Here is a 26963-nt window from a genome sequence, read left to right on the forward strand (position 1 = left end):
TTGTACTGACAATACCACACCAGCAGTGCGAGTATAAGACAGCTTTAATAAACTAATATGTACACTAAGAGGTCTTGTCTCTCTGCAAGACAAACCTGGAAGGCTAGACTGTAGCTCTGGACTGCTTTATATACAAGGTCACCGGGATGACCTCTGGTGACATTGCATATCACCAGTGTTGCTAATTGCACGCCCTTTCTTTAACTTCCTTTGCTCCCATGTCTTCTAAACATAAACCACCTTTCTTCCCACAGATGTCTGACCTGCTGAGAGTTTCAAACATTTTTTTGATTATTAGATTTTATTATCTCAGCATCTGGCTTGTGTTCCAGGCTCCTTTGAGCGATCGCTGAAGCACATCCGAGACTTGCAACCTGATTGACAGCAAAGAGTGAGCGATGTCATGAGGCAATTTGTGCAACCAATGCCCTCTTCGTGAGAAAGGTCAGGTTTACTGGAAACTACGGTTATTCCAACAGCTTTTCAAACTGATCTGCCTCTTTATTTTCGATTCAGTTGCAGCTTTTTTGTCAGCTCTTTCGATTCGATTCCTCGTTCAATTCACCCACAGCCCCCCCCCCCCTCCCCCCCGGAAACACGATGCAATCAGCTGATCCTTCCCACTGCAACATTTGACCGGGCGCCCTGGAGTCGCCGTCAATGATTGACAGGCGTTGCTGTGATACGGATCACGTGGGCCGACGGAAGTGGGTGCACTTTGAGCGGCGAGGCGATGGCGCAGGAGTTGGGTTGCGGTGACAGGTATCCCTTTCCCCCTCACCTTGACCAAGTGAGACCAGGGAAGCTGAGCTGGGCGACGGGCTTTGCCGCGTGGAAGTGTCAGTGTAACTCTCCCCTTGATGATGAGAACCTTGGAAGCACCAGCAACTTGGGCAGGGTCTGTGGAGCGACCTTTCTGGTCAGAGACTCCTGCTGCTGCTCCATCTCCACGTTCGATTTTGGTCATGCATTTTCAGATGGGATCTTAGACTGAGGTTTTGTCTTCCACAGAATGGAAAGATCCCTTTGCATGAGTTCAGAGAAGAGGGGAAGCTCAATTATTTCTTGAGCCATCTTTCTGAAGCAGGTTGCCCACTAGTTATTGTTATCTGGAGGGGATTTATGGAAAGCAAATTGCCTGTCACGTTTCCTTCAGGACAACATTGCTGTTGAGTGTTGTGGAACTTGGGGCTGGAAGGGTTTGGGGAGCCACTTTGTTGGACAGGAATCCCCTGATTTCGACATGTTTTATTGAGGAGCCCTCATTATTTTAACTGTCCTTAATTTGCAAAGTGTTTTGTTTGTTTTAATGATGTTAGAAATAAAAAGCAGTTGAAATTGTGTTCTGTTGTGTTGGCAAAAGCTGGCGATCCACGTGCCCTGAGAAGAAGGGGCGAAAGGAAAAGCGGAGGCCGCAGGGTCAGAGGGGCTGAGATACAGCAGGTGTCTTTGTCGATTATCATCTGTCGAGATAAGACGGTGGGAAAGTGACTTGCTTAAAAACAAACTGCTGGAGGAACAGAGCAGAGCAGCATCTATTGGAAGGGCTGGGATTGGCCACGTTTCGGGTCGAAGCCCTGCACCAAGGAGAGCTGGTGTCAGAAGTACAGGGTGGGATGGGTGACACAGGACGTGCAGGGGATGATGAGTTTGTCACACACATGGCACAATGTACAAATACAATGAAATTCTCACTTGCTGCCCCTGAGCAAGAGTTTTGTAAAATACAATTACAATATCAGTTATTGTTATTGAATTTGATGGGGATTGCTTAGATATTTTACTTGCTGAGTACACTGAAAGTGTACATTGCATATTTTATCCTTGAATGACTTCTAAAATAATATTTTGATTTTGTTTCTTTATTTTAGAGTTTGGGGGTTTTAAGAAAACCTTGAGTTCGAACATGTCCCAAATCCTCACGTTGGAAGCATTATTATTTCTTTCTTACGTTTTTACGTTACTGCTCATGGCAATGTTTCCCAGGATGTAACCCCTTTGTCATCAAGGGATACCTGTCAATACAAGTTCAAGCTTTCTTGTTACGTACACAAAATACACAAAATTTATTTTCTTTTCACCAGTGAAGTGGTCTTCAGCCGGGGAAGATGTGGCTTTGACCATTAGTTTTTTAATTCTTTTCAGCCTCTCCTCATTTGGATGCGCTCAACAGCTGGAAATACATGAGAAAGTCAAGGTAATCACTTTTAATGCTGACCCTTTCATTCATTCACTGTGGTTTAGTTGTAATTGTGGGGTTTGGGGATTGGCCACATGCTTCTCCTGTGATATTTCATGGGCTCTGCAAAAAAATTGTCAAGTTGCAGATAATTGGTTAATTCTCAAATCAATCAGGTTTGGAGGCAATGCTGCTGTGAGTAACACTTATGGCTCTCTGATGCTCTGTTACATTGTTAACAGGATTATTATGGAAAGAAGATAAAGAAAACAGAGGATCTGCTGCTGAATGTCTGTGTCCTTCCTGCCAAACCAATCCCCAAGTGTGTGCAGGATGCATTGAAAGATGTTCATGAGGAAGTGACCTCCAGGTCTGAAATCTTAATAATCTTGCTCTATCTTTATATTTAATAAGTGATGTTATCAATAGAATTATAGCTGAGAAAGAGGCCGGGATTCTGCAATCTGCAGAGGTAAAGGTATATGAAACAGTAGGTTATCTGAGGGGGTGCTGTGGGTGGGGTGAATCATAATGTGCTTGTAGATCACAGGTTCCCCAGTGCCCTTGCTGGTACTTTATGAATGCCTTCAGAGTTGTGCTTTCACTGTAATGTGCTTGTCTGGTCTTTGATATTTGACAGGTACTTTGGATGTGGACTTGTGGTTCCCGAATGTTTGGAGAACTGTTGGATTCTGGATTTGGGAAGTGGGAGCGGCCAGGATTGTTATATGCTCAGCAAGCTGGTTGGAGAGAAAGGGCGCGTGATTGGAATAGACATGACGGAGGAGCAGGTGCGTCTCTCTGGGAACTGGGATGTCCGTGGCAACCAGGCTCTATAGCCAATAGAGCCACATCCAACTCCCTGCTGAATGTATCCAATGAACTGGCCTTGATCATATGTGTATGCGTTCTACGTGTTCATTGAGCATGTCTCAATGAGATCCCCTGTTATTCTTCTAAATTTCAAAGAGCATCTAGTTTTTCTTCGCCCGTTCTGACATCCAACGAATCAGTCGGGTGAACTTCACTGCACTCCCTTGGCAGCAAAATGGTCCTTTCTCAGATGAAGAGATCAAACCTGACACCACAGTCAGGGTGTGACCACCTGAAATAAAGTCCTGTACAATTGCAGCAAGACTCCCTCCTGCTCTATATTCAAATCTCTCACAATAAAAGGCCATTGTGCCATTTACTTTACTGCCTGCTGCACCTGTAGATTTATGTCATACAATTGTAACCTATGAAATAGGAGCAGGAGTAGGCGAACCACCCTGCTGTGTCATTCTGGGAGGTCCAACCAGCTGTCCTGTTCGCTAGGTCCTGGCAGCTTCCCTTGACCTTTTTTGGTGTTGTTTGGATAAGTAACTGATGGGTAAGGATTTTTTTTAGACTTGTGGGACTTGTGATCTGAAAAATGTGGTCCTCTTCTTGTCACCATTGTCTTGTAGATTCAAGTGGCAAAGAAGTTTATTAACTATCACACACAGAAGTTTGGCTACAGTAAACCAAATGTGGAATTCATCCATGGCTACATTGAAAAACTTGGTGATGTTGGATTGAAAGATAACAGCTTTGATGTTGTAATGTATGTAAAAAAAAAAGTTCTATTGTTTCTTTTACCACTCAACTTACAGCAGTTAAACTATTATGTAGAGAGTTCTAGCTGGTTGGAAGGGTAACAGCTCGCAGAAATATTTACATAGTGACACAGCTGGAGCGCCTTTGACCTCAGTTCATTCCTAACCGTGGGTTTTGCCTTTGTGTGCGTTCTCCCTGTGCCACCGTGCTCCCATCTCCTCAACACCCCTGTGGAGGTGCAGTTTGCTCGGTCAGTTGGCCACTGCAATTTGCCCCAAATGTGTAGGAGATTGTGGAGATGCAAGGAAAATATCATGGAATGAGCGTTGATGATAGATAATGGTAGGCATGGTCCCAGTGGGTCTGTTTTTGTGTTGTGTGACTCTGCAGTCATGGTGGGACCGGCCAAGCAGAGCAAGGGCAGATGTCTTGGCTTTTCCAAAGGGGGCGTCTGCAGGCAGGGACTTGCCTCAGGTTGCAGTCACAAGGAGTTGGTGCAGGTCGGTATTCCCATATTCTTCCATGCCCAACTGGCAGCTGCTGTGGTCTTTGGTGACCCATTGCTGGGCAGCAGGGGAAGGGATAAAGGCTTGAGGGAAACCCTAATTTCCCTCCACTCCAAACCCAACCTCCAACGTTCGGCCATTTGTCTGATATTTGGCATCCCTGGTGCAGAGGTAGTATAGTGGTTAGTGCAACGCTGTTATAGTGCCAGTGACCTGAGTTAGACTCCATTGTTGACTGTAAGGAATTTCTTCCTGTGACCTGCATGGGTTTCCTCTCACGTTCCACCAACATGTGTACCAGCCACTCTCCACCCCCTCCATTTCATGTCCCTCCGAAACAGGTCTACAGCAGATGCCCTCTCCCTTTCCCTCCACTCTCCCCTGGAACACCTGGATGACAGGGATACCTCGATCAACAGTGTTATTGTAAGGGTTTCTTCCAAAATTCCCAATTTTTTTTGTGTGTGTGTGTTTAATTTTTAGTGGAAGTAGGGCATAAATTAAATTAATTTAGCTTTTAGTGGTATTTGCATAGAAACTAAATTAATTTATAGTATTTATCTACATGAAACATTATTGTAGACTTTGCTCACTTTTGGAGTGTTTAGAGGGCAATAATGTTAAACCTCTTGATTGTGAAATGAGTGTCATAAAATAAGATGGACAAGTTCACGTTTATTTCTAATTGCCTACTTATTGTTTAAGGCATTTAATACAGTAAAACATTTTTTGGATATTTTATTTAAAATTTTCTCCATACATGTTGTCGTCAAAGATTGATATATTAATAATAGAAATTGCGAAAAGAAAACAAACTAGAAAGTACATACATGATGGTACATATTCCCCCCTCCACCCTCAAAATAATTAATATAAAAGGTACAAATGTAGTTAAGTAAAATTAAAGAGAGAAGAAACTTTCAGGACTGCACAGAGGAATGCCATCTAACACACATTTCAACAGAATTCCTTAGTAGAATTCAGAGGAGATTCTCACAGGTCCAGAGCAACATGAAGCACAACTTTACAAATTTAAACCTAATATTTGAGTGTACAGTGCCAAATTTGTAAAAATGTAGCATATTTATTTCTCAAATTTTATGTAATACTTTTCCAAAGGAATACAACTTTGAATTTCTGCTTTCCATCTTGCCATACCCAAATGCGACAGTAAAACAGATTGAATTGCTTAGTGCCCCAGATTATGTTTACAGTTGTTAATCTGAATCAAATTGATAGGGCTGAGGTGGAGTCTCTTTTCTGTCGACCTGGATTGGTTTGGGGTTCTTTAACACTTGGACCAACGTTCCTGCTGGTATTTGAGGATAGTTGATACAATTTACTGTTGGTGAAACTCTCCATGTTACACAGATGGTACATTTTTGTTTTTTCTTTCAGATCAAATTGTGTGATCAACTTATCACCGGATAAACCAGCTGTGCTCAGAGAAGCATATCGAGTGTTAAAGGTGCTTGTTTAGTGGTTCTTTCAGTTGGTACTGATGAAGTCGCTACAATTTGAATTTCCTGCACTTGCATCGAATCCTAAAGTTGTCATTTGCCCTTCCCATTTCGACCCGGCAACATGGGTTGGCAGTTTTAGATAGGTCCCGCAGTGCTACGCTCCACCACTCAGAGGTACCCACCTTGGAGGATCGAAGACGGGTAATCTGGACCACCCAATCCGCTTTTGATTTTATTTTTTAAATACACAGCGCGAAAGGTGAATAAGCGCCTGCTTTACAGCTTTGTGTAAAAGGAGTTAGTGACATTGGGATTTTAGGCTCCTGCCAAAGAGAGGTCTGATAATTGCCTTCTGAGAAGGGCATGCTGAACACCTTGGGGTTGGTGAGAGATGGGAAAAACTTCATCCCAACCTTGACTGGTGTCCAGAGGCTGTGTGGATGTGAATGTGCGGGGGTTAATTTGCATTCTTTTTTTCTTGTCCGGTGCTTCTTGCCACCAGATGGATTCTGAGGCAGTGCTGGAAGGTTTGTCACCTTGTAAGATTTGGGCTTTAGGTTAGGAAGTAGACGGCTTTTGGTTAATGAGCTTTGCGAAAAGTTAATAGCACAAAATTGTTCCAGTTCTAAAATTGAGGCATCAGATATAACGGTAGGACCTTCTGTGGTGAGAGACTAATACTAATTAGAGCAAATCTGCTGGAGGAACTCCTTTGGTGGAGCAGCGTCAGTTTTGGTTCTGAGCTTTTCAAGTCCTTAATCTCGATGAAGGGCTCACCTCTGAGCTCCTCCCGATAGCTTTTATTTGCTCTTGATGCCAGCATCTGCAGACTCTCGTGTGTCTCCAATACTGATTAGAATTCCATTCCCTTCATTAGGATGGTGGTGAAATGTACTTCAGTGACATCTATGCCGATCGTGAACTTCCAAAAGCTGTAAGGACGCACAAAGTTTTGTGGGGTATGTGGAAGCAAATCATGTAAACGTGCCAGAGACATTATATTGCTGTTGAGTGGACAAACACAATCCTGTCACTGTTACAGATTAATTGAAATCCGAGTTTAGTATCATTCCTGGTGATCGTATAACAGGCCGATATGGCCTGTTTCCACGCTGTAAACTGTTATATGATTATATAGTTAGAATTGCTGAATTGCCCTAAAAATCCATGTTATTTGGGGAAAGACATTTTGTCCTTTGTCACTGTGTAACCCCAGCCTGCCTTCAATGTGGGAGGAAGCAGGACTTCAGTGAAAGACCTTGGTCATTTGGAACATGCCGTTGGTACTTAACAGAATTGGGGACCTATAAGTAGGCAGCCTTCTTGAAATGGTAGTATTTTTATCAAGGCACTAAACAACTTTGAAATGTGCCAAACTGTTAACTTGGCAAAATGTCCCAAGGTGATCCACACTGATGGTTTCCCCATCACCCCCTCCACATTGAACTACTCACTGGTTTCCAATTCAGCACTGAGCAATAGCAAGTCAAATTTATTGCAGACCATGCAAAGTCCAGAAATCATGCAGAGTTGTAAGACAAGAAATAGCTTTGAAAATTTAAAATGCAAACATTCTTGAACTGGAAGCCATTGTGTCAGTCAGTGAGAGGAGGGACTGATGGGGAAACTTATCAGTATGGATCACCCGGAGTATATGGAACCCATCCCTTATAATTTCTGAGTAGTACAGTACCCTCAATGTATCTGCTTGCTAAGTTATAGCTAAATAGAGCAAAGGTGGGATGGAGGTTGGGAAAAGCCCTAATTGAAACAGGCGGCATGTTTAACGTAGAGGTTAGCACAATGCTATTACAGCAGCAGAGAGCCGTGTTCAAATACAGCGCTACCTTTAAGGAGTTTGTATGTTCTCACTGTTTGCGTGCGTGCTCTGGTTTTCTTTTACCCTCTTGAAAACAAGCGGGGTTTGTAAGTTAATTGGCTTATTTGGACAGCATGGGCTTGTGGGCTGTACTGTCAAAAAGTCCAAAAATACAGGTGCCAGAAATCTGTGCCATCCAAGAATCTGAACTTTTCGAAAACTCGAACGCACACGTCTCCATGCGTAAATGCTCAGTGTCATTTTAATTTAAAATCTGCCAGATTTGCTAAGTGAAGCGCGCTGTATTTTCTAATGAATAAACTACCAAAATTTCCCTGTTCATCTCTTCTTTGTTCCTCCTTAAATGTGAATTTTAAAGGTACTGCCCGAGAATCTAGAAAATCCAAAAAACCGTACCGACCCAATCCCTGAGCAGTCCAGATTTTAGGACTTCTGCTATATCTCTAAATTTAAAATTTTTTAAAAAGTAACTAATCCGCTGTGGGATGTGATTTTCTGAGCTCTACGTGTCCCTTTGCATAGCTGGCGATCTTGCCTGCTTGAAGGAAAGAATTGGAGAGTGAATTTCTTTGCCGCTTGGGACCAGAGTGTTTTGGTGGAGTTACGGTAAATATAATCACAGCAACCTGCTGGGCACCAGGAGTGAATGGGATGTTACGCAATTTGCTGAATGGTTTCTCTTTCAGGTGAATGTCTGGGGGGAGCTCTGTGGTGGAAAGAATTCCTCAGTGTGGTAAAGGAGGTGGGTTTCAGTGCCCCCCGACTGATCAGCGCCAGCAAGATTCTCGTGGTTGAGAAAGAGCTTGAGGAAATCATCGGTAAGAGATCTGAGACCCAATTAACTGTTCCTGGATACATTGTGCCCTTTAGCGTGGAAAATTGTTTAGGTGACTGCTACTGAAGTGTGGGAAATAGGATACGAACTAAAGGGGGTGATGTCACAAAGGGGATTTGGGGGAAAAAACGGGATCCAGGTAGCCAAAAATATTTTGTGGGAAGGAGTACACGTTCAGTGGGTTTAAAGAGCAACGTGTCTGGACACAAGAAGCTTCTTTATTAAAACACACATATGCGGATCGCAACAGGGATAACACACACTTGTACTCTCAATCACAAAACGCAGTATAATCAGTCACATCGGACTTAACACCACCAATACTCATACAAACACAGTACAGACCAGTCGCATCTGACTTAACCCTACCGATACTAGCAAGGATTACAATACGTTAACCTCCCATTCCTTGTCTAATGAGAGGTCGGCTCCAATGCTATCTACAACACTCCTGTACAACAGCCCCAGTTGTCCACTGTTTGTGACCTGGGGTGAAGCAGGGTTAGTCTCAGGACTGAAGAGGAAAAGAGAAAGAGCTGCTCAACATGGTAGACTTTGCCGGAGGGACTGACCCAGGTAATCATTAGGTTGATTGGTAGGTGAAGCGACTTCTGACTAGGTTCCAGATGGAGAGGTCATGTGACTTTTCACATTCCCACCAGGTTCCAGGCGGAGAGGTCACATGACTTTCCACAATCCACACTACTGTGGCAAAGAGGTTCACGGGTGAAATTTGAGGATCCGTGTTTCTGAGCAGGAAAGTGTTGGAGAATCTCAGCAGGTGACACAACATCTGTAGGATGTAATCAGGTCTAAGCAGAAATGGGCAGGGGAGGAGGGAAGGAAAGAGGGCAGAACACAGGCTATAGGAGGATCCAGGTGGGAGGAGAGAGAAAGGAGCTGAGAAGTGATGGGGAAGATCCCACCAGCTGCAGTGTCTGGTGTGTCTCTATCTGCTTGGTCAGCACTGTGGTACACCGGGCACCAGTGTTGGCATGTTCTGTACAAGCCTTACTGAATTGGTGCAGTACTGCTGGGTTTTGAGAGAGCAAGTTATAGGGGAAGATCAGGAGATTGAAACTAATTGGATCGCTCTATCAGAGAGCTGGAACGGGCACTTGTGGCAGCTTTCTGATGGGCTGTTCAGTTACAGTGTTTTGCTGGTGGCTCTAAATCAATGCTGAGATCTATACCATCTTAGCAGCCTACACACTATATTTCCGTTGGTTTTATATGAAGGTAGGCCACATGCTTTGATTTGCACACTAGCATTGAGGTGATTGGTGCCCTGCTCAGTCTAGTCAGTTTTAACTTTTCTCTCCTCAGGTGACTGCAAGTTTGTTTCTGCCACGTACAGACTGTTCAAAATCCCGGCTGGGGCTCCAAGGGAGAAGTGCAGTGTCATTTACAACGGCTCAATCACGGGCTGCAGAGAAAAGCTGGACTTTGACATCAATCACATATTTAATGTAAGACTCGAGTTCCAAGCTCAACCTTTCTGTGCAAACTCTGATCTAGAATGATAAAGTATCTTGACTTGGGGGAAGGGAGAGTTTAAAGCCATGAAATCTCCAGGAGCAGGAGGCAAGTGCATCAGAAAAACAGCTGATTATCGTTCTCAACATTGATGTCCACACCTCCACCCCCTAAACATCTGCCTCATCTGAGCTTTCTATTTCCTTTCCTCTCAGGCCCCCATCTAAATCCCTTTTCCAAGCTTTTTAGCTTTTTGGTGACGTATTGAGATGGTGAGTAATGAGAGAAGACTACAGCTCAAATGGGCCCGAGGGTCCATTTAGTCTGTGTCTTGTCCCACCCACCTGCATCCGGACTACTTCCCTCCATATCCCTGCCGTCCATATATCTCTTCCTGTGCTCCTTCTGTCCTCCCTGCTCCCCCACCCCAACCTTTTTATTCAATGGCCTTCCTGTTTTTTTTGCTTATACCTTGACAAAGGGCTCGGACCCAAAAGGTTGGTTATCCTTTACTTCTATGGATTTCAGATTTAAAATTAATTGTTAGAGTGCATACGTAACATCAGATGTAACCCTGAGATTATTTTTTCCTGCGGGGGAGGCAGAATTACCACTTATTGGCAGTGCAAATAAAACTGTATGGAATGTACATATTCTCTCTGTGCAATAGAGAGAGAAAAAAATCAATAAAGTGCTGAAGTAAGAGACTTAAATATGTACTTGATTGAGTTTGTTGTTGAGGAGTCTGATGGTGGAGGGGGAGCAGCTGTTCCTGAACCTGGTGGTGTGAGTCTGTGGCACTTATACCCCTTTCCTGATGGTAGCAGCAAGAACAGAGCATGTGCTGGGTGATGTGGATCCTTGATGATCGCTGCTGCTACATTTTGCAGGGCTTTGTGCTCAGGGGTATTGGTGTCCCGACACCAGACCATTATGCAGCTGTGAACACACTTTCCACAATACATCTGTAGAAATTTGCCAGGGTTTCCGATATCATACCAAACCTTCGCACTCTCCTGAGGAGATAGAGGTGCTAACGTGCTTTTTTCTCGAAGCCATTAGTCTTCTGGGTGCAGGAAAGATCCTCTAATGCTGTGTGACCTGCTGAGTTTCTCCAGCACTTTTGTCCATCTCACTACAATCACGGTGTTTGCAGGCATTCCTGTTTAACTCCATTAATTCACACTGAACTATTGCTTTATTCCCTTGACCAGGAAGGAGAGACTGTCGTCGTGGACGAGGAAATGGCCGCAATTCTCAAGACCTCGCGATTTGCTGATGAATTCACTATTCAGCCGAAGCTTGGCGAGACGTCTCCCAGCTCTGGAGAACACCCACCTATGGCGCAGGTAAAGGCCACAAGAAATTTAAAAAGAGGTAATGGGCAGATGCTGGGGTCCAGTGATGTACATACAAGTGCTGGAGAAACTAAGCAGGTCACCCAGCATCCATCGAGGCAGACAACTTTTCTGGCCTGATCCCTTTGTCAGGAATCTGGAAAAACCGGTAGATGCCTGAATAAAATGTTGGGGCAAGGAGGAGAGGAGAGAGGAAGGGGCAGGGGGGGAAGAACAGGTGGGAGAGTAGCAGGGAAAGGTGGTGAGAAGTGATAGAGGGGTTGAGCTGAAGGCTAAGAAGAGGGTGGGGAACTAGAAGAAAATAGCAGAGGGGTAGGGAAAGAGGGACCGGGGGCGGGTGTTAATGGAAATTGGAAAAGTTGATGTTGATAGCGTTTGCTTGGAGACTGCCCAGACAAAATATAAGGTGTTTTTCCTCCATGTTGTGGGTAGTCCTCAGTTTGGCAGTGCATGAAGCTGTGGACAGACATGTCAAAATGTGGAAATGATATGTGGAATTAGTGATTAACCATTGGAAGGTGCTTGCTGTTTTAGCAGATGGAACAAAGTAAAAGTGGTGGCTTGGTTTTTGTACAGCTTGCAGTATTTGATCATTCAGAGAAAGGTGAACAGGTCATGGAGTCATCTGGCGCAGAAACAGGCCCGTCAACCCATCAGGTGTCCATCTGTACCAACTGGGTAAATAGGTTGAAGGAGAGAGGGTTTAAGAGGTGCAACATTTTAAACCAGAGGGTGGTGAATACCTTGAATGGGCTGGCAGAGGAGTGAGTGCAATTGAGAAGTTCAAGAGCTCCTTCGACAAATATATTGATAGGAAGGGTTTACAAGTATATGGACCACATGGGACTAGCCCAGAATGGATGAGTTGGACTGAAAGCTCTGACTCTGGGATTCATGCTGGCGATTCAAATGCTCATCTGAATGCCTCTTAAATGCGAGTCCCTGCCCTCATTTCCTGAACTGCATCCAAGACTCTACATCACCCACCCCCCCCCCCCCCCAAACCTGCAGATGATCTGCAGTTTGGATATCCTGGAGAATCTAAATTTCTGCAGGAAATGCAATGCAACAGGATTTATTGTGCTGAGGGCCCACCTGTCTCTCGGCTGCTGGTTTTGCACCACGCGTCCCTCCTGCAGTTCAGCTCCCTTGCAACCCTGCCAGCCGTTCCCTTTCCCTGCATGGCTTCCCATCAGTGCATCTGTGCTGCTCGTCTCTGCCAACTCTAGTGAAGTTGGAGGGAGGTGGGTGGGGGTAGGGGGGGTGGGGTGCAGTTTGAGATCCGAATAACTTTGGACAAAGATGGGAATACCATGAGACTTCTCCCAAATCAGTGATCTCCTTCATGGAGGAAGAAGCAAGAGCGGTCAGGTGACCTGAGGATCGACAGTTAGAATTTAAAAGTGGGCGAGGCAGCAGCTACAAGCTGATTGGAGGAAGAAAAAAATGAGGGACTGTGTAGCAGAGTGGTCATCGTTGGAGTGGGCTGAGTACGAATGGTGAGGCTTCAGCTCAACAGGCTTTGGCAAGAACAGGTTAGAGGTGAGAGATAATAGGAGGTGAAGACATAAAAGGCCACCCCCTTTAAGGAACAAAAAGGATTCAGCAGGTAGACACAGGTAAGGACTGGTTTTATCATATATTTTGTTCCTCTAGTTTAACTGTGGGAATGGCAGCCAAGTCAGGGGAATGCTCCCCTTGCAGAATGTGGGTCATCTGCGAGAAGAGCATCCAGCTACAGCTCCTGACAAGCTGAGTGAAGGAAATGGAGTTGGATGAACTCCGGATCATTCAGGAGGCAGAGGGGGTGTCACACCTAGGAGGCAGGAGGATGGTAGATGGGTGACAGGAGATGGAAAGGGAACAGGCAGATTTTAGGCACATTGTAGACAATAGGAGCTGGAGTAGGCCCTTTGGCCCGTCGAGCCAGCACCGCCATTTTACAGATCATGGCTGATCACTACCATCAGTACCCCTTTCCAGCCTTATCTCCATAACCCTTAACTCCTTTGCCCACTAGAGTCTTATCTAACTCTCTTTTGAACATAATCAGCGAATCTGCCTCTACCACCCTCTGTGGCAGAGCATTCCACAGATTCACATTGTAGGGCAGTCCTGCAGCTGTTCCCCTCAATAACAAGTGTACCATTTTGGAAATTGTTGGGGGAAAACGACCTACCAGGCACAAGCCATGGTGATCAGGTCTCTGACATGGAGTCTGGTCCTGTGGCTAAGAAGGGAAGAGAGGAGAAGAGGCGAGCTGTAGTGATAGGGGATGCCATATTTAGGGGGACAGATAAAGAGGTTCTGTGGAAGAGATCTAGTATCCTGGATGGTACGTTGCCTCCCAAGCCAGGGTCCGAGATTCCTCTGATTGAGTTCATGGTATTCTCAGGAGGGAGTGTGAGCAGCCAGATGAGATGGTCCATGTAGGGACCAATGACATGGTAGGAAGGGTGAGGAGGTTCTGCAGGGAGAGTTCAGGGAGTTAGGCGCTGTTGAAGGACAGGACCTCCAGGGTAGTGATCTCAGGATTGCTACCCATGCCACATGCTAATGAGGTTAGAAATAGGAGGATAATGCAGATTGACATGTGGCTAAAAACATGGTGCAGGAGGGAGGGCTTCAGGTTTCTGGATCATGGCCTCTCTTCCAGGGAAGATGCGACCTGTTCCAACAGGACAGTTTGCATCTGAACTGGAGGGGGATTAATATCCTTGAGGGAAGGTTTGCTAGTACTGCTCCAGTGGGTTTAAACTAGATTTGCTGAGGGAGGGGAACTAGATTGACAGAGTAGATGGAGGAGAGGAGGAGGCAAAAGATGATGTGAAAATTGCATGCACCGTTAGAAGTCAACAGGTTGTATGTGGTGAAAATTTTCTAAGGGCCATCTATTTCAATGCAAGGAATATTGTAGGAAAGGAAGACGAATTTAGAGTGTGGATTGACACATGGAATTATGACATTGTGGTCATTAGTGAAACTTAGTTGCAGGGGGGCAGGACTGGCAGCTCAATGTTTCGGGCTTCTGTCGCATTAGACACAATAGAATGGGGAGGATAAGAGGGAGGAGTGGCATTGCTCATCAGGGAAAATATCGCAGCTGTGCTCAGACAGGACAGGCTAGATGGCTCGTCTACTGAGGAACAGAAAAGTATGATCACGCTCATGGGGTTGTATTATAGATCACCCAATAGTCAACGAGATTAGGAAGAGCAAATCTGTAGAGAGATAGCAGACAGCTGCAGGAAACACAAGGTCGTGATAGTAGGAGATTTTAATTTTCCACATATTGAGTGGGATCTGCATTCTGTGAAAGGGCTGGATGGCTTGGAATTTGTCAGATGTGTTCAGGAAAGTTTTCTAAATCAATATATATATAGAGGTACCAACTAGAGAGAGTGCAATACAGATAGGTGGCAGATGTATGGTAACATTTTGAGTCCAGTAATCATAATGCCATTATTTTCGTTAATTATGGAGAAGGATAGTTCTAGGCCTCAGGTTGAGATTCTAAATAGGAGAAGGGCTCATTTTGAGGAAATGAGAAAGGATCTAAAATGCATGGATTGTGATAAGTTGTTTTTTGCAAGGATGTGTGAGTTAAGTGGAAGTCCTTCAAAAGTGAAATTTTGAGAGTACAGAGTTTATACGTTCTTGTCAGGATCAAAAGCAAGGTTAAGAAGGCATAGGGGACTTGGGTTTTTGAGAGTATTGGGGATGTGGTTCAGAAGAAGAGAGGGGAGTATAGTAGGTTAGGCAACATGGAGCAAATAAGGAGTATTTTAAAAAAATGCAAGGAAAACCTCAAGAAAGAAACCAGGACAGCTAAAAGAAGACACGAGGTAGCTTTGGCAGACAATGTGCAGGAAAGTCCTAAGGGTTTCTACAGGTATATTAAAGGGACAAAATTGGTCCCATTGAAAATCAGAGTGGTCGGCTCCATATGGAGCCAAAAGAGATGGGGGCATCTTAAATTTTTTTAATCAATTTTCAATCAGTAAATGGACACAGATTCATGGGAAGTAAGGAAAAAAAGCAGTGAGGTCATGGAACCTATAGAGATTAAAGAGGAGGAAATGCTCACTGTTTTAAAACAAATAAGAATGGATAAATCCCCTAGGCCTGAGAAGATATTCCCTCGGGCTTTGAGGGAGGCTAGTGTAGAAATTGCAGGGGCTCTTTACAATGTCCTTAGCCATGGGTGTGGTTCCAGAGGATTGGAGGGTAGCTCATGTTGTTCTATTGTTTAACAAGGCTCGAAAAGTAACCCTGGAAATTATAGGCCAGAGAGCCTGACATCATTATTGGAAGGTGTTCTAAGAGATCGGATATACAATTACTTAGATAGCCACGGACTTATTCGGGATAGTCAACGTGGCTTTGTGTGTGGTAGATCATGTTTAACCAATCCTGGAGTTTTTCAAGGAGGTTACCAGGAAAGGGTGAGGATGTTGTCTACATGATATTTAGTAGGGCCTTTGACAAGATCCCACGTGGAAGATTAGTCAGGAAGGTTCAGACACTAGGTATTCATGGTAAAGTAGTGAACTGGATTTGACAATGGCTGGACGGGAGAAGCTAGAGAGAAGTGGTGGATGATTGCATCTCAGACTGGAGGCCTGTAACTAGTGGTGTGCCTCAGGGATCACTGCTGGGACCATTAATGTGGTAAATTGGATCAGCAAGTTTGCAGATGACAGTAAGATTGTGGACAACAAAGAAGGTTTTCAAAGATGGAAAAATATGCTGAAAATTGGCAGATGAAATTTAATGCAGATAAGTGTGAGGTGTTGCATTTGGAAGGACTAACCAAGAAAGAACATTCACGGTAAATGGTAGGGCACTGAGGAGTGCCGTAGATCAGATGGACCTGGGAATACAGATACATAATTCCCTGAAAGTGGCATCGCAGTTGGATATAATTGTAAAAAGAGTTTTTGGCATATTGTCCTTCCTTTTTTTAATAATTTTTATTTTTCACAGTGAACCATATCAACCAAAATATATACAAACATTTCCCTCTTAAATATACACATAAATTGTATGTTATTTTTTCTAATGGAATACATTTATTCATTTCTATGTACCATTGCTGTTATCTCAGGCTCTCTTCTGATTTCCAAGTTGACATTATACATTTTTTGCTACATCTAAGGCTATCATAATAAATCTTTTTTGCGTTTCATCCAGTTTGAGGCCTAATTCTTTGCTACTTATATTACTTAGAAGAAAGATCTCTGGATATTTTGGTATGTTGTTTTTTTTGTGATTTTATTTAATACCTGATTTAGATCTTCCCAAAACTTTTTCACTTTCTCACATGCCCAAATTGCATGTACTGTTGTTCCCATTTCCTTCTTACAGCGAAAACATCTATCTGATAATGTTGGATCCCATTTTTTTTAACTTTTGAGGCGTGATATATAACCTGTGTAACCAATTATACTGTATCATGCGTAACCTCGTGTTTATTATATTCTTCATAGTTCCAGAACATAACTTTTCCCATGTTTCATTTTTTATCTTTATATTTAAATCTTTTTCCCACTTTTGTTTGGGTTTATAGCTTCTTTCATCATTTTCCTTCTCTTGCAGCTTGATGTACATGTTTGTTATAAATCTTTTAATTATCATTGTGTCTGTAATCACATATTCAAAGCTCCTTCCTTCTGGTAATCTCAGTCTGTTTCCCAATTTATCCTTTAAGTAGGCTTTCAGTTGATGGTATACAAACATTATACCATGAGTTATTCCATATTTGTACTTCATTTGTTTAAATGTTAATAAATTATTTCCCAAAAAACAATTTTCTATTCTTTTAATTCCTTTTCTCTCCAATTCTCTAAAGGAAAGGTTATCTATTGTGAAAAGGATTAGCTGATTTTGCGTCAATAATAATTTTGGTATTTGGTAATTTGTTTTTTTTCCTTTCTAAGTGAATCTTCTTCCATATATTGAGTAAATGATGCAATACTGGTGAGCTTTTATATCTTACCAGCTTTTCATCCCACTTATAAAGTATATGTTCCGCTACCTTCTCCCCTATTTTATCTAGCTCTATCTTAATCCAATCTGGTTTTTCCCTTGTCTGATAAAAAATCTGATAAATACCTTAATTGTGCTGCTCTATAATAATTTTTAAAGTTTGGTAACTGCAAGCCACCTTGGTTGTACCTCTCTTTTAATTTATCTAACGCTATCCTCAGTTTCCCCCCCTTTCCATAAAAATTTCCTCATTATTCTTTTAAGTTCATTAAAGAATTTCTCTGTTAAGGGAATTGGAAATGATTGAAATAAGTATTGTATCCTTGGGAAGACATTCATTTTAATACAATTTACCCTCCCTATCAACGTAGGCGGTAATTCTTTCCAATGTTCTAAGTCTTCCTGCAATTTCTTTATTAGTGGCTGATAATTTAATTTGTACAAGTGGCTTAAATTATTATCTAATCTAATACCTAGGGATTGCTTGTGTTTGCCATTTAAATGGCCATTCCTTTTTAAATTCTGTATAATCCGCTTTACTCATTGGCATCGCATCTTTTTTATTTGCGTTGATCTTGTACCCCGATATTTTTCCATATTCCTTCAATTTCTTATGTAGTTCTTTTATTGATATTTCTGGTTCTGTTAAGTATACTATGATGTCATCTGCAAATAAACTGATTTTATTTTATTTCTCCTTTATTTTTATCCCTTTCATTTTATTTTCTGTTCTTATCAGTTCTGCCAATGGTTCTATTGTTAAAGTGAACAGTGAGGGAGATAGTGGACATCCCTGCCTAGTTGACCTACTTAATTTAAATTGGTTCGATACATATCCATTTACTGTTACCTTCGCCAATGGTTGAAGCTCTGTAATACTTTGAATAAATAATTCCATTCTACCCTGTCAAAGGCTTTTTTTGCATCTAAAGCAACAGCCACTGTTGGCATCTTATTTCCTTGAACTGCATGAATTAAATTAATAAATTTACAGGCATTATCCGCTGTTCGTCTTTTCTTAAATCCAGTTTGATTTTGTTTTACTATTTTTGGTACACAATCGGCCAATCTGTTTGCTAATAATTTTGCTATTATCTTATATTCTGAATTAAGTAGAGATATTGGTCTATATGATGCTGGTGTTAGTGGATCCTTCCCCGACTTTGGTATTACTGTAATTATTGCTGTCTTACATGAATCTGGCAAAAAAGTTTTGTGTTTCTTCTATCTGGTTCATTACTTCCAGGAGAGGAGGAATTAATAACTCTTTAAATGTTTTATAGAATTCTATTGGGAATCCATCTTCTCCAGGCGTTTTATTGTTCGGCAGCTTTTTTAATATATCCTCGACTTCCTCTATTTCAAATGGTTTTATCAGTTTGTTTTTTTCCTCTTGCAATTTTGGCAGTTCAGTTTTAGTTAAAAACTCTTCAACTTTATCATCTTTCCCCTCGTTCTCAGTTTGGTGTAATTGTTCATAAAATTCCTTAAAGTTCTCATTAATCTCCATTGGATTATATGTAATTCGTTTGTCCTTTTTCCTTGATGCCAATACAGTTATTTTAGCTTGTTCTCTTTTAAATTGCCAGGCTAATATTTTGTGTGGTTTTTTTCTCCTAGTTCATAATACTTTTGCTTTATTTTCATTATGTTCTTCTCCACCTTATACGTTTGTAATGTTTCATATTTTATTTTTTTTGTCCAGCAAATTTTCTTCTTTTTGTTATATCATCCCTTGTTGCAAGTTCCTTTTCTGTACTTACTATTTCCCTTTCCACCTGTTCTATTTCCCAATTGTAATCCTTTTTCATCTTAGTTACATTACTTATTATCTGCCCTCTAATGAAGGCTTTCATTGCATCCCATAATATAAATTTGTCTTTCACTGACTCCGTATTTATTTCAAAGTACATTTTAATTTGGCGTTCAATAAACTCTCTAAATTCCTGCCTTTTAAGTAGCATGGAGTTTAACCTCTTGGTGGGATGTCCTCCAGTTCTATTGCTAATAACAGGGGTGAATGATCAGATACCAATCTAGCTTTATATTCAGTTTTCCTAACTCTCCCTTGAATATGGGCCGACAACAAAAACATATCAATCCTTGAGTATGTTTTATGCCTACTCGAATAATATGAGTATTCCTTCTCCCTTGGGTGTTGCCTCCTCCATATATCCATAAGTTTAATTTCCTGCATTGATTTAACCATAAATTTGGCCACTTTATTCTTTTTGCTAGTCTTTTGTCCAGTTTTATCCAACATTGGATCCAAATTAAGGTTAAAATCCCCTCCTAGCAATATATTCTCTTGCGTATCTACAATCTTCAAAAAAAATCTTGCATAAACTTTTGATCCTCTTCATTAGGTGCATATATATTGAGCAAATTCCAAAATTCTGAATATATCTGACACTTTATCATTACATACCTCCCTGCTGGATCTATTATTTCCTCCTCTATTTTGATTGGTACATTCTTATTGATTAATATAGCTACACCTCTAGCTTTTGAATTATATGATGCTGCCGTTACGTGCCCTACCCAGTCTCTCTTTAATTTATTATGTTCCACTTCAGTTAGATGTGTTTCCTGCTCAAATGCTATGTCTATTTTTTCTTTTTTCAGTAAATTTAATAGCCTCTTCCATTTAATTTGGTTATGTATTCCACTAATATTTATAGTCATATAATTCAACATGGCCATCTCATATCCTGTTTACACCTCATTTCCACTTCATCACTACCACCATCCCCCTTTTCCCCATTGTCATCTCTCAGTTTTCCCTTTTTTAAACTCAGTGTATGACAACACATTTAAAACATAAAATACTTCAACAACTCCCACATCCAATATTCCCTTAACCCCAAATGTTCTCCCCCCCCTCTCAGAGTTGCCCCTTATCCCTTGCTGGGCAACCACAATTCCCCTCTCCATTTGGATTGCGAACCCACTCACAAGCGTCAACTGATTTCGCAGTGACGGTTATTCTCTCCCACCCAACCCCACCCCCACCCCCCCGAAAAGACTTTTTTTTACACATATAACAAAGTTCACCATCTTTTTTAGTCCCCCTTATTTCCTTTCTTCCCTTCTCTTTCCCTTCTTTAGTTCTTACATATACATTATTTTTACATCTTTATATATATTTTATCGCCGTTCTTCATTCTTGTTACAACTCTTCATCTCTCCTTCTGTCCTGCAGGCGTTCTGCAAATTCTCGTGCTTCCTCCGGATCCGAGAACAGTCTGTTTTGCTCCCCAGGGATAAATATTTTAAGCACAGCTGGATGTCTTTACATAAATTTATAACCTTTTTCCATAGGATCGATTTTGCTGTATTAAACTCCTTCCTCTTCTTTAAGAGTTCAAAACTTGTGTCTGGGTAAAAAAATATTTTTACAATGGTTTATTGTCTTCTCTAATTTTATTCCTTGCCCGCTCCAGTATATTTTCTCTTGTTGTATATCTCAAAAATTTTACTAAAACGGATCTTGGTTGTTGATGTGTCTGTGGTTTCGGAGCTAGTGTTCCGTGTGCCCTTTCTATTTTCATTCCTTCCTGTTTTCCCAGGACGTTCAGGATCCATTCTTTTAAAAATTCCTTCATATCTGTGCCTTCTTCATCTTCCTTTAGGCCCACTATTTTTATGTTGTTTCGCCTACTATAATTTTCCAACATATCAATTTTCTGAGCTAACAACTCATGTCTCTTTAATTTTTTTATCACTGTCTTCCAATTTTCCTCTTCAGTCATTCACTTCCATTTCTACAGCCGTTTCTCGTTCTTCCACATTTTCTAATCTTTTCCCTATTTCTGTCATGACCAGCTCTAATCTATTCACTTTTTCTTCTATACTTTTCGTTTTTCTTTTAATTTCACTAAATTCTAATGTCAACCATTCTTTCAATGCTCTCATTTGTTTTTGGAAAAAAAACTTTATCTATATTCTGTCCATCTGTTTTACCTTCTATTTCTCTGTGCAGATCTTGGTCTTCTTCTGTGTCTGTACCTGTGTTTGTGTCTTCTTCTTCTCTTCATTGTATCTGTGTCTCTTCTGACTTTCCTGATGAGTTGCTTGTCTCACTTTGCTGGGCTTCTTCTTGCTTGGCTTCTTGCTGTTGGTCCTCTTCTTCTGGGCAACTCAACTGTTGGGCCTCCTGCTGCTGCTCTTCTTTCCTTTCACTCCCTCTCCTGTCGCTTTCCTCTTCCAGCTGAGAACCCTGGTGTCAGGCATCCCTCAGCTGGTCGCGGTGTGTTTGCTGAGCCCCCCTCCTCTGCTGAGCCTCCCTCCCATTGGTGTTCTTCTCCTTAGTCAGTACCCTGCGCACTTATGTTTGGCTCAGAGAGCCATTTTTTCAGTCCAGCGTCCAGGGGGGGTCGCGACTCTGCGGGGTCGTCACCAACCTTGGAGTATGGGCTCTCTTCTCCACGACGGCTCCCTGCTTCTTCATGCAGATAAGGCCTTCTCCTTTCTCTTCCGGCGTCGTTTCTTTTTTTTCCCGTTTTTACTTTTTCCTTCTTGGGTGCCATTTTCTTTCTTTTCTCTACAACTTTATCTTTTATTTGTTATGTTTTGTATTTCTTGAACTTTGTATTTTCTTCACTTTATTTCTTCTTTTCTGGAGAGGGCTGGTATTCCCCTGCCGGCCACTACTCTAGCACGTGATCTGCATCCAGTCTATAGTCCTCCATACCTCTCCCATCCAGGGTGGAGTTAGGTCATAAATTAGATCAGCCATGATCGTATTGAATGGCGGAGCAGGCTTGATGGGCCATTTTTGGCCTACTCCTGTTCCTACTTCCTATGTTCCTCTCATATTGTCCTTCCTAAATCAAAATATTGAGTATAGGAGCGGGGATGTTATTGGTAAAGTTGTATAAGATATTGGTGATGCCAAATGTAGAGAATTGTACTGTAACCACAGGAAAGATATCAATAAGAGAGAAAGAGTATAGAGAAGATTTACTAGGAGGTTACCCCAACTCCAGGAACTGAGTTGCAGGGAAAGGTTAAGCAGGTGAAGACTTTTTTCCCTGGAGTGTAGAAGTAGGGGAAATTTGGTAAAGGTATTTAAAATTATGAGGGGGGTAGACACTAAATGTAGATAGGCTTTTATCACTGAGGGTAGAAGAGATACAAACCAGAGGACATGGGTTAGGTGTGAAAGGCAAAAAGTTTAGGGGAACTTCTTCACACAGACAGTTGTAGGAGTATGGAATGAGCTGCCAGCTGAGCTGGTGAATGCAGGCTCAATTTTAACATTTAAGAAGAATTTGAATAGTTACATAGATGGGAGAGGTATGGAGGACTATACGCTGGGTGCAGATCAGTGGGATGGGGCAAAAAGAATGGTTTGGCACAGACTAGAAGGGCGGAATGGGCATGTGTCTCTGCTGTAGTGTTCCTGGTGAAACCACTTTCAAATTTAAATGGTAGAAGCAGATTCCAGCCATTTAAACCCATGCCGCCGAATAACACCCAAATTAATTTACAGCCCAGTAATTTTTGAAGGGTGGGAGGAAACTGGAGCACCTGAGGAAAACACACGCAGAAATGGGGAGTACATACAAACTCCTTACAGACAGTGCTAACTCCAACACTATGCCACCCATTTCACCTTGAACAATGTAAACATCCCAAAGCATGCCATGAGAGAGTTATCAAACAAAAGTTGACACCATTACAAACTAGATAATTAAACCATATATTACAAGGACTGACCAAAAAAATGCCATTGTTGTCACATTTCAAGTCTATTCAAAAGGTTGGAAGTGAAGATTGGAGAGGGGTTCATCCACTACATGATTTTCTTGTGTACATTTTTCCAAAATCATGTTTTCAGCATGTGTTAAAGCAAGTCATGGAATTTTGGACCCCTTGATTGGAATTCCATTTCTCTTCCTGATACAAAAGCAACAAGCTGTGAGGTGTGGGCAGATTTTCTGAGGAAGTTGTTTGGAAGTTACATCAGATACTGACATAATGATTCTGGGAATGAAAGGGTTATCACATGAGGAACGTTTGATGATTCTTTCCCTGCCATTGGAATTTAGGAAAATGAGAGGGCATCTCATTGAAACATTTTAAATGTTGAAAAGCGTGAACAGAGTAGATGTAGAAAGGCTGTTTCACCATGGTGGGAGAGGCTAAGACAAGAGGGCACAACTTCAGGATTGAAGGGCATCTGCTTAGAACCGAGATGCGGAGGAATTACTTCAGACAGGGTGGTGATAATATGGAATTTGTTACCACAGGTGGTTGTAGAGACCAGGTCATTGGGTGTATTTAAGGCAGAAATTGATAGGTTCCTGATTAGCCAGGGCATCAGATGTTATGGGGAGAAGGCTGGGCACTGGGGCTGTTTGGGAATGGATCAGCTCAATATTAAATGGCAGACCAGACTTGATGGGCTGAATAGCCTATTTCTGGTCCTATGTCTTATAATTTATATTAAAATGATTGTCTCACTGCGATCTCAGCAATGCCCAGGAAAGGAAAAGGCCACAAGATTGTAATATTTGGGAAGGAATGTGAAATTTTGTATATTTCTTTAAAAAAGGAGTAGCCAGAATGTGTAATCAATTCCATATATTTATTGGCATCCAGGACCGAACATGTTCATTCCAGAAAGTTGTGATTAAATACAAATTCAGCATGCTCCCTTGTCCTGAAGGGTTTAATCATGTTGGCAGGTAAGCAGGACAAGGTCTCTGAACAAGATGTGGAGAATGTCTCCATGTTGTAAAATGTCTTCATTTAACTGGAGCAGTGATGAGTGACAAATCTTGGTTGTTCCCCAGTGCCCTGTCTAGGATCCAGTGCTTCAATGAGATGGTGGTCTTGTTGTTCACAGTGGTGGAGAAACTCAGCAGGTCATGCAGCACTTATAGGAGGCTTAAGTGTAACCAATGTTTCTGCCCTGAGTGCTTCATCAAGGTGTGAGCACAAAGCAGGCAAGCATCTAAATAAAAAGAAGGGATCAAGAACCAGGGTGGGGGGGGGGGGGCAGGAGAGAGGAGCACAGGTCAACAGGCAAGAGATTAAGGGTGGATATGGATATTAAGTACAGCAGGTAAAACAAAAGTTCAGGTGTAGTTATAGTAAATCAGTGCAGGTTATAGAATCGATAGCCAAAGGTCGTAGATTTAAGATGAGGGGAAAAGGGTGGTGAATGAATGGAATGGCTGCCAGAGGAGGTTGTTGAGGAAGGTGCTATTGAGAAACGTTTGGACGGATAGGTGGACAGGACGGGTTCAAAGGGATATGGTCCAAACACAGGCAGGTGGGACTAGTGTGGTGGGATATTTTGGGCAAGTGGGGCCAAAGGGTCTGCTTCCACACTGTACGATTTCCCGTTGGCAGCATGAAAAGCTGCAAATTCAAACTCGACTCTCTCATCCTGACCTAATGCTGGAATAACTCAGCGGGGTCATGGAAGGCAATAGACAGTCAGCATATCAGGTACATCTGCAGATGTTCCTTTTGTCCTGAGAGCTGGAAAAATATGGATCAACAACGGGATAAAGATTTATTTAAGGGAGTGGAGTTCAACTTCAAGGTTGTGAACATTGTGTTCTAATGATGTGGGAGCCTTGTGCTAATCACCTCCAGTCACCCACAGCACTGCTTGTTTTGGTGCCAGCTTCCTACTGCATCTCTGTTGAACGACCTTGGTGCAAGCTTGTGATTCATGCAAAGATTTAATTTTCCCACAGGAATTTTTGTGGATGCAAACATGCCATTTTATGAATTATGGATTTAAAGTGGTCATCATTTTGTAATCTGCTGCTTCCCCAGTTCATATTCTCCCATCCAAAGTCTCTCCCTTCTGTTTGCTGACACATTGGGATAAATTCCTCACCTTTGCTCTCCCCCGGGAGTTGTTCAGAGGACAAGAAGACACAAGCTGAGTCGAATATGTGAGCACACATTTTCTAGAACATAGCGCAGTGGAGGCTCTTCAGCCCCGATGTTGTCCTGACCTTTGCAGACCTACAATGCAATAAGTCATTGGGTGTATTTATGACAGAGATTGATAGGTCCTTGATTAGCCAGGGCATCAAAGGTTATGAGGAGAAGGTGGAGTAGCAGGGTTGAGTGGGAGAATGGATCAGTTCATTGTATGGCAGAGCAGACTCGGGCTGAATAGTCTATTTCTGCTCCTGTCTTGTGCTCTAATCCTTCCCGACCTCACACACTGAAGCCTCTTTTTTTTTAAATTTTTGAACATCCGTGTTCCTATCTAAAGAGTCTTTAAACATTCCTATTGCAACAGCATCCACCATCACCCAATATGAGTTTTTTAAAAAAAAAACTGACCTCTGACATCTCCTCCTTAAACTTTCCTCCCCTTCCCTTAAACAGATGTCCTCTGGTACTTGCTTTTGTTGCCCTAGGAAAAAGTTGCTGGCTGTCCACCTGATCTATGTCCTTCACGATCTTATGTACCTCTACAAAGAGCTTCTGGGATTGAGAGAATTCCTGCAAATGATGAGCGTCAGGATCAATTCATCTGCTGCTCACCTGTCCCATTGCGCTTTGTTACAAATGGATTAGAAAGGAAAACTATACAGCAGATGAACAGCCCTTCAGCTCATCATGTATGTGCTGGTCATGATGCCAAATTAAATTCCTTCTATCTGCCTGCACTGAGTCCACATCCCTCCATTTCTGGTCTGTTCATGAGGCTGTCTAAATAGCTCTTAAATGTTGAAACCTGTCTGCTTCACCAACCACTTGTCAGTACAAACCAGGCACCGACAACTCAGTGTTTTAAAATAAAGGCTTGTAAATGCCCTTTTAATCCCCCACCATTAATATGTCCCTCTAGTATCTGACATTTTCACCTAGGGAAATGACTGACCATCTACTTTATTTCCTAACTTTACAAATTTCTATCAAGTCTCCCCTTAGCCCCCAGCACTCCAGAAGAAGCAACCCAAGTTTGTCCAACCCTTCCTATACCCCGTTAGGAGCCGAAGTAGGTCATATGGCCCCTCAAGACTGCTCTGCTATTCTGGACGGTCATGGTTGATCTGGTTGTAAGCTTGACTCTATTCCCACATACCCCCTTGCTTATCAAGGATCCATATAACTCTGGTGTAACAATATTGAAAGACTGCTAATATTGGAGGCCCACATAATTATGAGGGTTATTGATAGAGTAAATCCCAGCAGGGTCTTTCCACTAAGGTAGGGTGAGAGAAGAACTAGAGGACATGGATTAAGGGTGCATAGTGAAAAGTTTAAAGAGAACATTAGGGGGAGAGTGGTGAGAACGTGGAACAAACTGTCAGCTGAAGGGGTGAATGTGGACTCAATTTTGACATTTAAGAAAATGTTGGATAGGTGCACAGATGGGAGGAGTATGGAGGGTTATGGACTGGGTGCCGGTCACTGAGACAGTCATCACTTTTATTTATCGTTCATACCATGCTCGCAAAGTAAAGACATGAAAGGGTTTCTCCAGGACCACAGAGCATATTTACATAAATGTAAGCTAGAATAGAAGTTAAACCCATTAAAATGTTAAGACTTGGGCAGTAACAGTCTATGGCACCCTATCCCCAAATGTTCTTGGAGTTCAGGAGCCTGATGGCTTGCAGGAAAAAGCTGTTGCCCAATCTGAATATACGGGCCCGTGCTGCAGTACCTCCTACCAGATGGCAGAAGGGAAGTTTACATGAGGGGTGTGTGGAGTCCTTCAAAATGTTTATTGCCTTTCGCCTGCATCAAGTGTT

General features: G+C 42.3%; 1 protein-coding gene across 2 annotated transcripts in view; it reads left to right on the forward strand.

The window, feature by feature from the left end:
* The first annotated feature begins 667 nt into the window (after nt 1–667).
* Nucleotides 668–26963, forward strand: part of LOC138744296 (arsenite methyltransferase-like) — a 36431-nt gene continuing 10135 nt past the window's right edge. Inside the window, exons 1-10 of one of the 2 annotated variants that reach the window (XM_069900195.1) lie at nt 668–762; nt 2146–2197; nt 2422–2549; nt 2820–2970; nt 3628–3764; nt 5662–5731; nt 6604–6685; nt 8253–8384; nt 9728–9870; nt 11092–11226. In XM_069900195.1, the coding sequence (XP_069756296.1) occupies nt 734–762; nt 2146–2197; nt 2422–2549; nt 2820–2970; nt 3628–3764; nt 5662–5731; nt 6604–6685; nt 8253–8384; nt 9728–9870; nt 11092–11226 (1059 nt within the window). In that variant the 5' untranslated portion in view covers nt 668–733. Of the gene's footprint in view, nt 763–794; nt 920–2145; nt 2198–2421; nt 2550–2819; nt 2971–3627; nt 3765–5661; nt 5732–6603; nt 6686–8252; nt 8385–9727; nt 9871–11091; nt 11227–26963 lie in introns of those variants that run through there. The other variant, XM_069900194.1, reaches the window with a different exon arrangement.

The sequence above is a fragment of the Narcine bancroftii genome, chromosome 10 (genome assembly GCF_036971445.1).
Source record: "Narcine bancroftii isolate sNarBan1 chromosome 10, sNarBan1.hap1, whole genome shotgun sequence".
Taxonomy (NCBI): Eukaryota; Metazoa; Chordata; class Chondrichthyes; order Torpediniformes; family Narcinidae; genus Narcine; species Narcine bancroftii.